Genomic DNA, 15,087 nt, shown 5'->3' with positions numbered 1-15,087 from the left:
CTAAAGCTCACAAATAATGCACATGTATACGGTGGGGTAAGTATGTCAAGGAAGTTCTCGAAGCCAAATTCAGATTTGGGTTTGCAAATAATCAGCATCCAGCTTACGTTTACAACAGTCTTCCACCATTGTTGCCCTTGACATTGCCATCAAGACCAAGGGAGCTATTGCTGAAGTCAACCTGTTTATACTAGTAGGATTTAGTCACAGCCAGGATTTGTTCAAAACACTCAAAAGTTGATCGCACATGTTTGACACAGGGGAGGCTCCTTTCCCCATCAAGGGTTAAAACATGGGCCAGTGCTTCATGATATTTTTCCAAGCCCTCCGTATGACAGTCTCGGCCAGTATAAAAGTGGCTTATAGCAGCACCTTTTCCTATTGAAGGGACATCGGTTACCAAACGGACAATCGCATTATGGGATCTTTGCAGTAACATCAACAGTTTTTTTTAAATGTTTCCTTTTTTGCAGTCCATTCTTTGTTGGCATAGTGTATGTGAGGAAGGGTCTTTTCGACCCCCCTACGTTCCGTATAAAGTGAATGTTGTGCTCATGCAATTGTTGGTGACGTCCCTTGTCCAAGCTCCTTGACGATCGAAGCAGTGGAAACCATTGCAGGACACATATCCAGTTCGTTTTATATGTCCTCAGACTCCATTTTGTGTCATTCCCGACTCCATCTTTTGTTAGGCCGCACAATGATTTCTAAAAAGTCATTTCTCCTCTCGGCCAAGCGCTGCACTCAGTCGGCTTAACCACCCCGCCTCCTCCTCCCCAGGCTGCACCGCGGCTGTCCTGTTCTCATGGAAGCTTGGGCGTGAATTGTTGCAACCTTGCACTGTATCTCTCCTCTTCCTCTGAGATCATTGCCCTGTGTGCGACCGGGCCAAAGCCTGGCTATTGAAAAACCATTTGTCCCCACAAACATGCCCCTGCTCCTCCTGACCCCCACCATGAGGAATCATTGCCTGCGTAACCCCTGAACTCATTGTCACTTTCATGTAACAGTTGTAGGGACCCCTCCCTGTGGGCCACCTCAAGATTACCCCCATATGACTAATCCTGAGTAGCCATATATTCTCCATGTACTAACAAGCCTCACAACTCTTATTTGATCAATGAAGCCTTAGATTAATGTGTTTACAATGGCATGGATAGATAAGGCACCTGGGCCGCTGTGCCCCTGTGCCCCTGTGCCCCTGTTCCCACTAGAACCCAGGTCAAGAATATACGCTCTTCACGTAAGAAAGTATATTGAGTTAAGTTTTTATGTCTTATATTAAATCTTGTACACTCTTGACCGCTGTGAAGGTTAGCTTAGTTAGAAATACAACTGTTTGGACACCAGCTGACCCTCACCCCTCCCAGATGAGCAAGCTGACCTGCATGCCACAAGAAGCAACATGTTCTGCGCCAGCCAATCATGCAGCTTCACAACCTCATATGATATAATGTCTCATTGAACCACGCCAATAAAATGGCACCATGTATCGCCTATGTAATCCATCACAGATGATGTATTTTTCTGTTAAAATGTGATGTTTCTGTATTGTTGGCAGAGCGCTCTCATAGCAGCAGAGTCCGCTGCATGCTTCATTTTATTTTTATATAAAGCTACTTTACTTTTACTCGCAATCTTTCACCTGGTCTCATTCCCTACTGGGGTGTGTCCACTGGTGTCAATTTATTCTGATTTTATATTGTATTATTGGGGAATTACCACTTTCAATAGCCACAGATTTCTGCCCCAAACAAAGAAGAAATCCTTGCTTATTGTTTATAAATCCCTAGGGCAGGTGACACTGCCCCTTTAGCATGTCTATGAAAGAAGCTCTTAACTGTTCCACTATATTTCTTTAGGATTGTTCCTGCTTTATCCAGCTGTGCAGATCAGAAACCATTCTCATGGAATCTTACCCCTAGATAGTCATAGAAGGCAACTAGTTCATGCACATGATTCCCTGCTCTTATATCTATCTTGAGTTGTATAATTGTGGTTAATAGTCCATATAATTGCATTTGCTGACCCCAAGGCACCTACATCACTTGTTTTCTGTATTTCTTTGGTGAGGAGGTGGCAAGGCTATACTTTTTTTATTCTGGGCTGCAAAATCTGCAAACTTTCAGAGGTCTCACAAGGTCAAAGCTCTGTGATTGTTTGGCAGACCTCCGTGAATCCATTGTAGATAAAAGGCTTGTTTTGCATCTTAAAGAATCATCACTTCATCAACGTGATAATCTCTTTCTCTGCCTGCCCTCCTCACGGGTTTTTCCCGACACCTTTTCGGCCTCAAGGGTTTTATGCTTTATTTGCAGGCTAAACCCACGGGTGCAAGTCAGTTGACAGCTATACAGTTTGTCTCTTGCTTTACACATGGCAATGTACTTTTAATTTAACTTCCCATGATACCTTTGTTTGATAAAGACTCATTCTGTGATATTTTCTGTAATATCACTGATGTCACTATTTATGTAAATAAGCGGGGAGGGGGCATACATGTTTTGCTGCCCAGGGCCTGGCTAATCCTAGGCCCGGACTTGCTTGGAGTAGCTGATCACTGTGGTTGCAGTGTTGCGTGACAGCTTGGCCTTTGGTTTCTGTTTTTCCCAGATTCACGAATCTGAAAAGACAATTTTTACTGGATTTTGAACCCACTGAGAGCTGTCCCTTCAGCACTGTGTGGGGGTGTGGATGCTGCAAAGTCAGGCACAGAACACTTGTTTTTTAAAGTTTCTGGACATCAACTTGAGATCGCTATTGTTTGCATGCATGCTTTATCCAGTTGTCTTAAGCTTATTCTTTTGAAAGTTTTGGGTGCCAATCCCTTTTTGGGGATTCTATCAGAACCGATGAACCCTATCCCTAAACACCTTTTCGATTGTTTTGAGTATATCCTTAGCTCTTTCTGACCATGACTCTATTTGAACATGTGATGCCAACCTCTGGCTGGGAGATGGTAGAGACGGAGGAGGCTCTTCAGACTGCATGTCTCAGTAACAGCCTAGCTGTTCACTAGTGCCTACGCCACCTCACAATTCCCAGCCACTCGTAGCTGTCTACATGTGTGCATTCATGATGTCCATGCCAGCGGCAATGCCCCGTTGCTCTGCAGTGCACTTCCGCTATCAAATATTCTCTTCAGTCTTCTGTTCGTTAGTACGTTGGTCACTTCTGATTAGAAACCCTGCTGCCTATTTGCTGATGAATGTGTGCCATGCAACTGCTGCCTGGCTGAAGGGGCACTGTTACTCACACTGTCTTTGCCTGCTCTCTCTACAGGTACTACTTGAAGCACAGGAGCTGGCTGTGAGGAACCACAATGTGGAGTACAAATCAAATCTCTACATAGGTATGAGCTGCTCACTCTCTGTGGATCCAATCTGTGGGGCAAAGGGTGCAAATTGAGATTTGTATAGTGCCCAATGATGAGACTTTACTGCACTTCTGAAGATTGGGATGGGGTAAAATATATGCCAGAGAGGCAGGTAATGGGCAGTCTTCCCCAGTAGTCTTCCATTTCCTCCCTTCCTGTTACCACCTTCCTTTCCCTGTTTACTGCATTTCCACTCCAGTTTCCACCATCTCTCGGACCCACATTCTCTTGTCTTGTTCTTTTCTCCTGTTCTCTCCTCCCCTGCTTTTGGCCCCTGTTTGCATGGTCCCTCCTTCCCAATCCTCCCCCTCCATTCCTGCCCCCTCGTCTCTTGTCCTCTTGTCCCATCTTATCCACCACCCTTGCTTCTCCTGACCTCTGCTTCCACTTCTCTTATATCCGTATACCCTCCTCTGTTCTGGTCCCCTGCTTCTGGACACCTCATTCCTTGCTATGGTTACTTCTTGGCCGTCCCTTGCTTCCCGGTCCCTGTCTGGCCCTCCCTTGCTTCCCGGTCCCTGTCTGGCCCTCCCTTGCTTCCCGGTCCCTGTCTGGCCCTCCCTTGCTTCCCGGTCCCTGTCTGGCCCTCCCTTGCTTCCCGGTCCCCGTCTGGCCCTCCCTTGCTTCCCGGTCCCCGCCTGGCCCTCCCTTGCTTCCCGGTCCCCGCCTGGCCCTCCCTTGCTTCCCGGTCCCCGCCTGGCCCTCCCTTGCTTCCCGGTCCCCGCCTGGCCCTCCCTTGCTTCCCGGTCCCCGCCTGGCCCTCCCTTGCTTCCCGGTCCCCGTCTGGCCCTCCCTTGCTTCCCGGTCCCCGTCTCGCCCTCCCTTGCTTCCCGGTCCCCGCCTGGCCCTCCCTTGCTTCCCGGTCCCCGCCTGGCCCTCCCTTGCTTCCCGGTCCCCGCCTGGCCCTCCCTTGCTTCCCGGTCCCTGCCTGGCCCTCCCTTGCTTCCCGGTCCCCGCCTGGCCCTCCCTTGCTTCCCGGTCCCCGCCTGGCCCTCCCTTGCTTCCCGGTCCCCGCCTGGCCCTCCCTTGCTTCCCGGTCCCCGCCTGGCCCTCCCTTGCTTCCCGGTCCCCGCCTGGCCCTCCCTTGCTTCCCGGTCCCCGCCTGGCCCTCCCCACAAACCCCTTCTGTGCTCTCTTGGGCCCAGGGCCCCCCCACCCGTCCCAGCCTCCCCTCCTCTTGTGCCTCATCCCCCACTGCTGTCCCCTCTCTTGGCGGGAGACCTAGAGTCCTAGTATTGGGGATTGCCTTGGGTTCTGTGAAGATCACCTTCCAGGTGGGGAGAGCCAGTGGGGCTTTTAGGAGTGCAGGGTTGCTGTAGGGAAAGCGCTGTGCCAGTTGATTGCAGGAGTCTTCTTGCTCAATTCATGTGTAAGGTGCTGTGAATCAAATGGCCACTCGCCACACCAAGGTCTGTAGTGTGCAAGCGATAATTTCACCTACAGGTCACAATCAGAAATCTACCCGAGTTCTATCAGGAATGACCCCCTACAAAGAGATGCACCTGCAACTCGTGTGTGTGTGTGTGTGTGTGTGTGTGTGTGTGTGTGTGTGTGTGTGTGTGTGTGTGTGTGTGTGTGTGTGTGTGTGTGTGTGTGTGTGTGTGTGTGTGTGTGTGTGTGTGTGTGTGTGTGTGTGTGTGTGTGTGTGTGTGTGTGTGTGTGTGTGTGTGTCTGTCTCCAACCTGCGCCACACACAGCTGCCTAAAGGCCATCTTACTGCAAAGAATATTGAAAATCTGTTACTATGTCTGCTGTTCAGCATGAGAGACTGACCTGGGAATCTCCATGGGCCTGCAAGGTCTGAGGTGGTGCAGCTCCCGCTTGGTTAATGTTAGAGATAAGTAGTTTAGTCTTGTTGCATGGCTGGGTGTTGTTCTTGCTTGAGGAAGATTGGTTTTGGTGCCCTGTCCCCATTCTAGTAGGCAGATTAGATTTGCAAAGGGTAAATATTGTTCCTGACGCTTAAAGTTGCTCAGTGTTGTTCCTATCTTACTGATTTATTCCTCTTCTTGCAGCGCAATCTTTCTCCAATAAAGGCATGTACCTGAAGCGGATCCGCTACCACGGTCGAGGCATGTATGGCATCATGGACCGAGTCTACTGTCATTACTATGTCAAGTTGGTGGAAGGGCCTCCTCCGCCACCGGAGCCTGCCGTAACCGGCTTCGACCAGGCAAAGAAGTATGTGGAGGGCTTGCGGGCCCGCACCATAATACACGGGCTGTGATTCCGTCAGCTGCTGTCCTCCTCTGTGTATATGTAGATTATCAAACATGTGTAAATAAAATAAACCAAACCTGTTCTCTTGGTCTCTGTTCTCTTGTAAACTTGTTTTGTCTTCCTTTTCCATAAGGAAAAAAAGACAAATATTATATTTCCCTTTAATAGAACTGGCATTACATTCTGTCCTTTGTACAGCTTTCCTTATATCCTGTAATGAGGCAGTAGAGGGTGGACGTTAAATATTGCATGACAAAAAGTACTCCTGAAAGGGTGCTAATTAAAGATTCAGAAAAGAGCAGATCTTATGTTTTTTTTTCTCCTATTGGGTAAAACAAAGCTGGGTGCAAATGGATGTCTTCAATTAGCCCCTTCTAATATTTATTCAGCGCTAGGAATCTCCAGAATTAGATGGTAGGACATTCTTTCCATATTCTTACATCTGTAGAGGATCACAATCGCCTCTTTGTGGTCCATCACATGGAGTGAGCGAGCTTTCTGCCTGGGCACTAATGCTAGATGATTATCCATATAGTTAAAGGCATCATATTGGCAGTTTGTCCAGTGGGCCTGTGCTTTGTAGCGACCCCAAGAAACCCCTTAATGTTGAAGGAGATCCGTCGATTATGGATAATACTGTGAAACGCCCATGATGTATGGCGGGAGGAATAAGTGAAGATGTACATTCCATTGTTCCACCTGTGCAAGGGGGGGGGTGACTAGTTGCCCCAAAATTCTTTTCCGAAGTTCTATCAGAGTTTTTTGGCAGTTAATTTGAAGGAGAACCTTGGAATAAAGGGCACTTTTCCATATTAAATCATGGAGCTTGTTTCAGTTTGTCCTTGATGTTTGTGTCGTCAAATAACATTATTAAATGAATAGGGAAGAATGATCAGTACCCAACGCTCCAAGTACTAAATCTCTGTGGCGCCAAAAAAGTACAGCTGCTATTTGGGACACTAGTATTGTGTTTTGAATTTACTGCATGGTATGCTTTTGATGGTTCATCAGAGTTTGACAGTTGTGCACAGAAAGTGGAATAGCTATGACAATATGGAGATGATCACTTCTACTTGTGCTTTGTATTTGTTTTTATTTATTTGGGAAACTGTGGAAGTTAACTTTTACAAAAGAATAGTCATGGCAAGGAAGAAAGTGGAAAAATATTAAAGACCGGAGCGGAGCTAGGAACGAGTAGGAGACGAACAAATGGAAAGGGGTACAATAGTTTGCATTTGGGTGCCAGAAGGGAGAGAGAACTTATATCAAATTGCATGCAAGGAGGTCTTAGACCAAGTAAAGAACATGTTTGAGAACATAGAGTTCAAGATTGAACAGAGAGAAGAGAGAATCAAGGTAAGAAAAACCCAAACCATGGACAAATTTAAAGGCAGTACATACAAAATTAAAAAGATGAGCTTCACATGGTAGCCAAGAAGTGGAGCAAAGAGATGGACGTCCGATGAGCGAGGTAGAAGAGCGTATGGTCTAATTATAAATAGAACTTCAGGAAGCAGGTTGGTCGGCAGGAAGACCAATTCAGGGAGCAGAAGATTAATCAAGTGGCTAGAAAGGATGGGGAGAATATGGATGATAGCGTGATAGCGACATGTAGAGGTGTAGGAAAGCCGCTGAGACGGTCACACCAGAATAAATATTACTCACTAGGGATAACGGCCCAATACACCTCTTGCAAGAACAACAGGTTTCATTTCCATACAAAAGGAAAAAGCGCCAACCAAGAACCCTGCTGCTGCAGAACTTTGTGCCAAAGTCTGCATGAGCAGAACCTTATGAGGTTACAGTGCATCATCAATTACGTCATTAGATACAGTGAAAACCTGCATGGCTGGTTGGGGCGACCCTATACATGGGCGGTCTGCTCTATAGAGGAAGCCAGCCATTGGTCTCAGCCCCGTCTGTACATCAACTCCCATGTGGGCGATGTTCCGTTCATCATCAGTCCGGAGCTGAGCAATTCATAATTAGTGTCAAACTAAACAACATATCTTTATCTGTGTAGCAGCGCACCTGGTATAAGGAGACGGGGCCGGGGGAAATCTGAGATTACACTAACCCATACACTTCACTCGCCCTCAGGCAGATCGGCACCATTGCAAGGAGACTCAACCTCGTTCTAAGATATACTTTCATCCCTTCCTGCACCTCGCAGTACAAATCACCTAGAAATGAAGGCAGGAAATTCCTGCTTTCTGATATTTTTGATCGATCGGGGGTCTAACAGATTTATGATCGGTGTTCTGTGGCTGTCTGGTATCTTGGAATTCAGAGGTCTTAAAGCTGGGCCATTTGGGTGCTATAACGTAGAAGTGGGACTGGTGGGGGTCAGATGCCTGGGCCCTCCTTCTCGTGGGATCATATTATACAAAGACACTTGGCTCTCTTCCTGTGGCCTTGCAGGGCACATTCTTTCCAGAGCATGAAGGTTGGCAACATTTTAGGACAATGAAGGGCTTATGGATCTCTGTGGCTCTGGCCTTTCTCATCAGTGCCCATGATACAACCTGGTCTTTTCCTCATGTCCGCAGCCTACGCCTGGGATGCTGGCTGCCGCGCTGCGCTTCGACCCTGTGTTTCATTTTTGATGCTAGTTTTCCAGATGCCATTTGTTTCTGTGTGCACTACATCTAAAAATCATGCAATAATAAACTTGTATGGGGCTTTTAAGGGCACCCCTCTTATCTCTTAAATCACCTTCTACGGCGTTTGCCTTATTCTGAAGCACTTGGGGGTGAAGGAATACTTTGTTTACTTCCCAACATTCCCCCTTTCGTTAATTCTACATTAACAAACTCGCTTGTGTTTTTTTGCCCCCCGATAGCGTCGTTTTCCAATCTTTCAGCTTCTAAAAAGGTGGTGATCCCTCCCGTGGAATCCATGCTCTGCATGCGTGATGCAAAGTATATATATATATATATATATATACACAAACAAACGGAGGAAATAAACCGTACTCTTAATGAGGCATATAGCAACTCACATGCTCCCAAAAATAAAAGTCGTAAGAAACTCATGTCTAGAAATAGATAAAAATTTATTTTAAAAAAAGACACAACATAACAGCAAACAAAAGCAGACAGAGGCAGGACGCCATGGGGGAATCCTGGAACGACGCGTTTCGTGCTTCACTGAGCGCTTGGTCACTATATATATATATATTCTCCATACCCTGCTAAATCCACCCAACATTTGTTTGTAATGCTTGGGGTCAGGTGGGGGTGTTGCGATGGTACTGAGAGGGTGTAAACGCTGCTCTGTTACCACCATGCAGAGTTCGTCTGGGTCATCTGTACAGCACTATATTTTGTACAGCGAGGTACATTCGAAATCCCAATTAAAACTATCATCATGGCACTGTTAGGTACTGCTTTGGCACAACATCTAAGTCCCAGTTGGCAGGTGCAAAAAAGGACCAAACTAAACACTAGAATGAGCACCAGCATCTTCACAATAGTCTCCATCCAGGCCCAGGCAAAAATATCTTCAAACCAGTCACTGTGTACAATGCCAGCTTCACTTTGTATGTGTGAACCAAAGGGGTGCAGTGCTCCTATTATCTGTGTCAGGAAGCCGTTGTCTGCGTCATTTGGCGGCACGAACGTGCAACAGGAATCCCTGATTTTGCAGCAAACCCCTCCTTCCATTGCCGTGAACAGGTCAAGCACATATCTATTTTGGACGGTCCTTATTCTTATGGCACGCATCTCGACCTTTGAGTTGCGGCCTTGTTCTGTGTCATTCGCCAACTGGATGACCTCCCACCGTACAATTTGGAGCCATTTGGCATTTGCTGCTGTCTGAATCCCAGGCAGTAGGAGGGATGCGAAGAAAGTTTCTTATTTGCGGAAAAACAGTCTATATTCATCTAGTATTTCTTTGAGCAGGTCAGATGAGTCTTGAGACAGATAATTTGATCTTCTTTTTCTGTGCAGCATTTGGTTTCTCTTTTTCAGGCACTATATGGAAGATGGGGGCTGTGCAGGGCTATTTGTGGGCTCCCCTGTTGCTGCACTTGGTGTTGGGGTAAGCCAATTCTTCGATCCCATTTTAAGATTATCTTTAGGGATCACGAGAAGCGCGGAGTGTAACTTGAACAGCAAGCAGTATCCCATCCATGATGGCAGGAGGTGCAAGATTGCCTGCTGTCCACACACCCAGTAAAAGTCCATTACTGCAGCTGTGCCTTTCTTGCGACCCGGGATGAACAATGTCTTATTGCATTTTTGATTGGCCCCTACGAAAACGGTTCCTTCGTAATAGAAGCAAAGTTTGGAACTTTCATCCGTTTGCACTTTCACTGGCTTTTCTATTGCGTCGATCAATGTAAGTTTTGTGATACGTTCATTCCAGAATGGTGCACATGCGGTTTTCACTCAGGCCAACACTTCCTCTCTGAACCCCAGTAGTCCTCCTGCCAACCAATTTGTCGATCTTTCCTGCCACTTGCTTGCCACATACTTCACCCCTTGCACTTTCAGGTATGGCCTCTGCAAACACTGCATGTTTAGGATTTTGATTGCATGATACCTGGTCGGGTTCGAGAACTTCTAACAGCACACTCCGCACCTGAAAAGTGCCTTGTTCCCTACACAGTGCCAGATGGACCAGTCATTGAGCTTCTAAAATTGTTAATTCCTGCCGAAACAATTCCTTGGGTGCCCCAATGCGTGTGGTATTAATGAACAAACAGAACAGCTTTCATTCACTTTTTTTTCTCCCTACTGAGCTCAGGTCTGCGTACCAAAGTTCAGGGTGGTGCACATCTTCTATTGTATCTAGTCCTAGTCCTCTCTAAGCATCATACTTGGACCTTTTAGTTGTCTTTTGGACTGTGCTACTGCAATATTGTGTGGAACAATCAAAGGCATGCTCACATTTATAAACATTGTACTCCGGAGACCCCCTGCCGGCCCATAGAGCCGAGGTTTGCTCCGAAGTAATTGAAGATGAGATAGCTGCACCTTTGAGATGGATGGTGGTGCAGATTTATTACTCCAACACCAATCAATAAGGATAACTCAATGGTTTGGCAAAGGGAGTCCGTTTAATGGCAAGTACAAAAAAGGGGAGTCATAGATCTCACCAGTGATGTGATCCTCCTCCTTGCTTCAACGCCAACGAACTTCCTACAAGCAGTGACATTTATAATCAAAACTCGTCATAATTGACATATAACACTCAAAAGTTAACATGCAATTCTATTGGTTAGGAAAAGGTAACTTTAATATAGGTACTATATCTGTATATGATAATGGAGTGAGGGGATTGGGGGGAAACACTGTCAGGTGGGTGTCTAAGCCCTTCCTTCAAATATGACTACTGTAGACGTCACTAAAAGTACAACGTACCATTGGTTCTACTAACTATAGGACCCTAGATTTGGGCTATTGTGATTGGGTTGGCACCAACCCCATGCATACATTTCCACTTTGCTTAGCGGCACGCAGAATGGTCAGCCAGGTGCAGGATAGCCCATAGTTACCCGGCCTTCCTCCAATTAAGGTTACAATCAATCATCACTTCAGCAACTATGTGTCAATTATTTTACTGTGGTTGGCCTCGAAACTGCATATTCTGTCTGGAAAAGTACTGATATCTCTGCCTGGGCGGATGCCAAGTGTAGGTGTGAACCTGTTCTGCTTCTCGCTTGTCTGGTCACGTGCTACCCATACTCTGAATTCGTCTAGTTTCTCTCAATTTGTGCATTTAATTCTTATTCTGCTTGCCACCTGCCTACGCCTCCTTAACTCGGCCTTTCAAAGACAGGATAGTCTGTTCTTAAGTTTCAATTATATGTAGCTACTGTTGGTTCCTTCTATTGGTATGACCTTGGCTCTCCTGACACGAGTTGCATCTGCTGAGTTTCGATTCAGCCGTCTCTTTTCGTTTTGCTAGAATATGAATCTTGTCTTGTTTGGCCTCTAGTAACCTGAGTTGATTCTGCTTCTTGTGCAAAGTGGAATCGCACTTATAACATTGTGCTTCGTTTTGAGGTAGATTATGTATAATGGCGCTTGCCGCGCTAGTCTTCTACTTGGCATAGCAAGCCACACTGTTTTATTAGCTTTCTTGCAGTTCCAAGCATATGTACAGATGTTAGCTGGTTCAATATCTACATCCTGCTTACAGCTTAAGCTTCTTTTGTATTTCAACATCATTCTCCTCCTTTAGGTTCACAATATCTTTATTCATGGCGTTTCGTCTCTGTGTCTAATTTTTTGGTTGTCATTTCTTCTATCTGTGAATCTGTCCGGGCCCTCATGACGTCACCATTCGTCTTCCATTAAGGCCTTTTTGGTTTCTTCCAGGATGGTACTTAGGCAATCTTCATTTCGTCTCATATGCTGGTAGAGTTTTCTTAATGGATATCTTACTGTCCATGATTTTCTGGGTACTCGGACTTCAATAGGCGTTGCTCTTGTTGTAGGTACTGGGCAGAGCCCTACTGCGGCTCTCTGATGATTTATCTGCTCATCATACCTCGCATATTTTGGTGTGAACGTTCCTGGTACTTCAAAATGGGTGACTGGAGTGCAGGCTTTATTCGGGACCTCCTCTACACTTCCCCCTCTGGGCGATTCATCGACCACTTTCACCTCTGTTTTCGGATTGATTTTACTGAATTCTTCTATATTTATCTTCACTCAATCGCCCGGGTTCATTCCTTCATCATCTTCTGGGTCTATACACGATGGTTTGAAGAAGTGTCTCTTTGGAGTCCATATCTTTATTACTCTTTTCAGGCTTCCTGCCGTCCTTACATGTTTGTCTTTATTCCATGTCATTAATTGACCTTGTCCATTTGGGCTACAGTAAAGCCATCTTCCTACATAATTTCTGTTTCCTGGGATAGAGAAACTGTGTTCCCTCAGGTGCGTGCCTGCTGGCCTTCACAAAGTCTCTTATTTCTTCATCAGTCAGGTCTTTGGGCTTCCATCCTGGCTTGACATCAATCATGATCTTCATCCCTATGGCTTTCTTCACAGTTTTCTGGCATTGCGAGATTAATATCTTGATAACACAAAATCCTAGTTATATAGTGATCCAAACCAGCTGTCCTCGTCAACTTCGTCAGTTTCATCGATCATCTGGTTCTGTAGCTTCGTCAGCATACCTATGGCTTCTGTTAACGTTCCTCGTCGTGAGATGGTGTAAATGTGCAACATGATTCTCCAATTTTTGCACAAACTCCTCCATCCATAGCTGTGATCATGTCAAGGACATATATGTTCTGGAGAGTCATCAGTCGGATGGCTCTTAACTCTTCCTTGATTGCATTGAATCCTTTTATGGTCGTGTTGATGGTCTGCAGTAACTCCCATCTGGTTATCTGTAACCATTTAGTATTTATTCCAACTTGGATTCTTGGCATAAAAATCGTTGTGAACACTGATGAGGGGAGGCTGATTGCATGAAATTCATGGGATTGCATGAAATGCTGCTTCTGATTTAGCAGAGAAATAATTTTCACTCTTCATTCGCATCAGCAGTTCCACAGATCTCTTCTTCCTCAGGTGAGCATCTGCTTTCGGGAAACTTGTCAATATTCATATCACTTTTCGGGATCACCAATGCTGGAACGTGGACGTTCACTATTGTGCATATACCTCCCCAGTCTCGTGGCAGTCTGATGTATGCCTTGGATCCGAATGCCCAATAATGATCCATAATTACTGCAGTTCCATGTACCATCCCTGGAGCATCAAAAACACGTCCACAGTTCTGATTCTCTCCCATCTTTTTTGTGCCGTTATTTCTGAAACAGAACTTTGGGCTTTCCAGTGGCACTATCTACAAGGGTCCTCCTGTGTCTTCGACCCATGTCAGCAGTTTTGCAAGCTTTGGCCATAATGGCTTGCATCCGTTTTGCACTATGTTGATGGTGGGCTCCTAGTGACCGCAGACCATCCATGCTTGGCATATCACTACTCCTTTCTCCCATCAGTCTGGTGAAAGCACTGTTCCCCAAATTTGCATTTTGCCTCGATTCTTCCATCTCCAAGCTTCTTCTGAAGTTTTTCCTTGGACATTTAGCTTCTGGTTCGCTTCTCCTCTGATTTCTGCTCCTTCAACTCCAGGCTTCTCATATCTGATCACAATGTGTTTCGTCTTTCCATTGTTTCTTGTCTTTGTGTCATGATCTCTGCTTCCAAAAGGTCAGGGTTTTCCCAACTCCCTTGGAAGCAGATCCATAACCCAGGTTCCGAGTGCCAACCAGTCCCAATTGGGACCTTTTGGACCTAGTCCTGGCGCCAGTGGCACCAGGCTCATAAATATGCCCAGTCCCAGCGCTGGAAGCGCCAGGCTCATAATGCTTGGGTGGACTTACCTGCAGCAGACCATGCTGCTTACTTGCCTGCCAGTTGAGCCTCTGATCCTCTTCTGTTTGGAACTACGTTTCCTGTTGGGTGGGGCAGGAGCCACTCCCTAGATTCAGAACACTGGAACTCTTCTGGAAAGCAGGAACTCTTTTCTTACCTAGGCGTGGCTGTGGAAGGAGACACCTAAGCACTACAGGAGGCTATTTAAACCACACCCGATGGATGAATCTTGCTTTGCGTTATTCTGCATCCTCTGCAGCAGAACGCTCATCGTGTCTTCTGCATCTGATCCTGGGCCTAAGGAAAAAGGCTTACCATCCTGAATCCAGTCTTCAGCAACACCTATAAAGACAAGAAAGAACAGGTTAGCATTACGGTCTTCAGTGACAGCTCTTCACTTACCTGGTCCATCGGCTGTCACCAACGCCTCGGGCTGCATTCCGGCATCTGAAAGACAAAGGCTTACCTACTCTTCGTGCGCTCCAGAGGTCTTCACACTGCATTCCGGCATCTGAAAGACAAAAGCTTACCAACTCTTCGCACGCTCCGGAGGCCTTCGGCGCTGCATCCCGCATCTGAAAGACAAAACAAGGTGCGTTTAAAGACATTGGGGAACTTTAATACTCACGTGCCATTACTCCTTTCCACATCTAACCCAGTGGGTATTCCGGCACCCTGCAGCCGCTCCGAACTTGTAACTGCAAAATAAAAAGACAGTTAGAGCGCATCGTGAAGCAGGCAACAAGCGCTTACTTACGTGCTTCCAGGCGCTTCTATTCATCACACGGGCTCCATCTTCAACTCACTTCAGCCCGTCATCCGCCATCGCCGGAACCCTGCAAAACAAGAAACATCATTACTAAAGACTTTAAAGACATTAGAATTACTCGAAACTTACCGTTCGTGCAGTAAACGACGGACAGCAGTCCTCTGAAGTCAAGAGGCCTGCTCCCCTTATCCAGTGAAGAAACTGGTTACAGCACCCTGCCCCGAGGCAGATGGAGAGCACGGCGTTCACTTACCTAAGGTGAGAGCGTTAACCTTTGGGGTTCTACAGGAGAAGAGAAAGGGAAGAAGAGAGAGACATTCAATAACCCAGTTCCTTAATCCCATATTTTCTATCTGCAGACATCTTACCCTTCAAGTCAG

The 15,087-nt window shown here is 46.3% G+C and overlaps 1 protein-coding gene across 1 annotated transcript in view; it reads left to right on the top strand.

Annotated features, from left to right (window-relative positions):
• Positions 1 to 5,676, top strand: part of MRPL22 (mitochondrial ribosomal protein L22) — a 221,066-nt gene extending 215,390 nt beyond the window's left edge. Inside the window, exons 6-7 of the mRNA XM_069653954.1 lie at positions 3,283 to 3,352; positions 5,392 to 5,676. Coding sequence (XP_069510055.1) covers positions 3,283 to 3,352; positions 5,392 to 5,603 — 282 coding nt within the window. The 3' untranslated portion in view covers positions 5,604 to 5,676. The remainder of the gene's footprint in view (positions 1 to 3,282; positions 3,353 to 5,391) is intronic.
• Positions 5,677 to 15,087: the final 9,411 nt, after the last annotated feature.

Source organism: Ambystoma mexicanum, chromosome 3q (assembly GCF_040938575.1).
Source record: "Ambystoma mexicanum isolate Mex_15411 chromosome 3q, UKY_AmexF1_1, whole genome shotgun sequence".
In the NCBI taxonomy this organism is placed as follows: domain Eukaryota; kingdom Metazoa; phylum Chordata; class Amphibia; order Caudata; family Ambystomatidae; genus Ambystoma; species Ambystoma mexicanum.
Note: the sequence above shows the minus strand (reverse complement) of the source record. Positions and strands in the feature narration are given on the sequence as shown.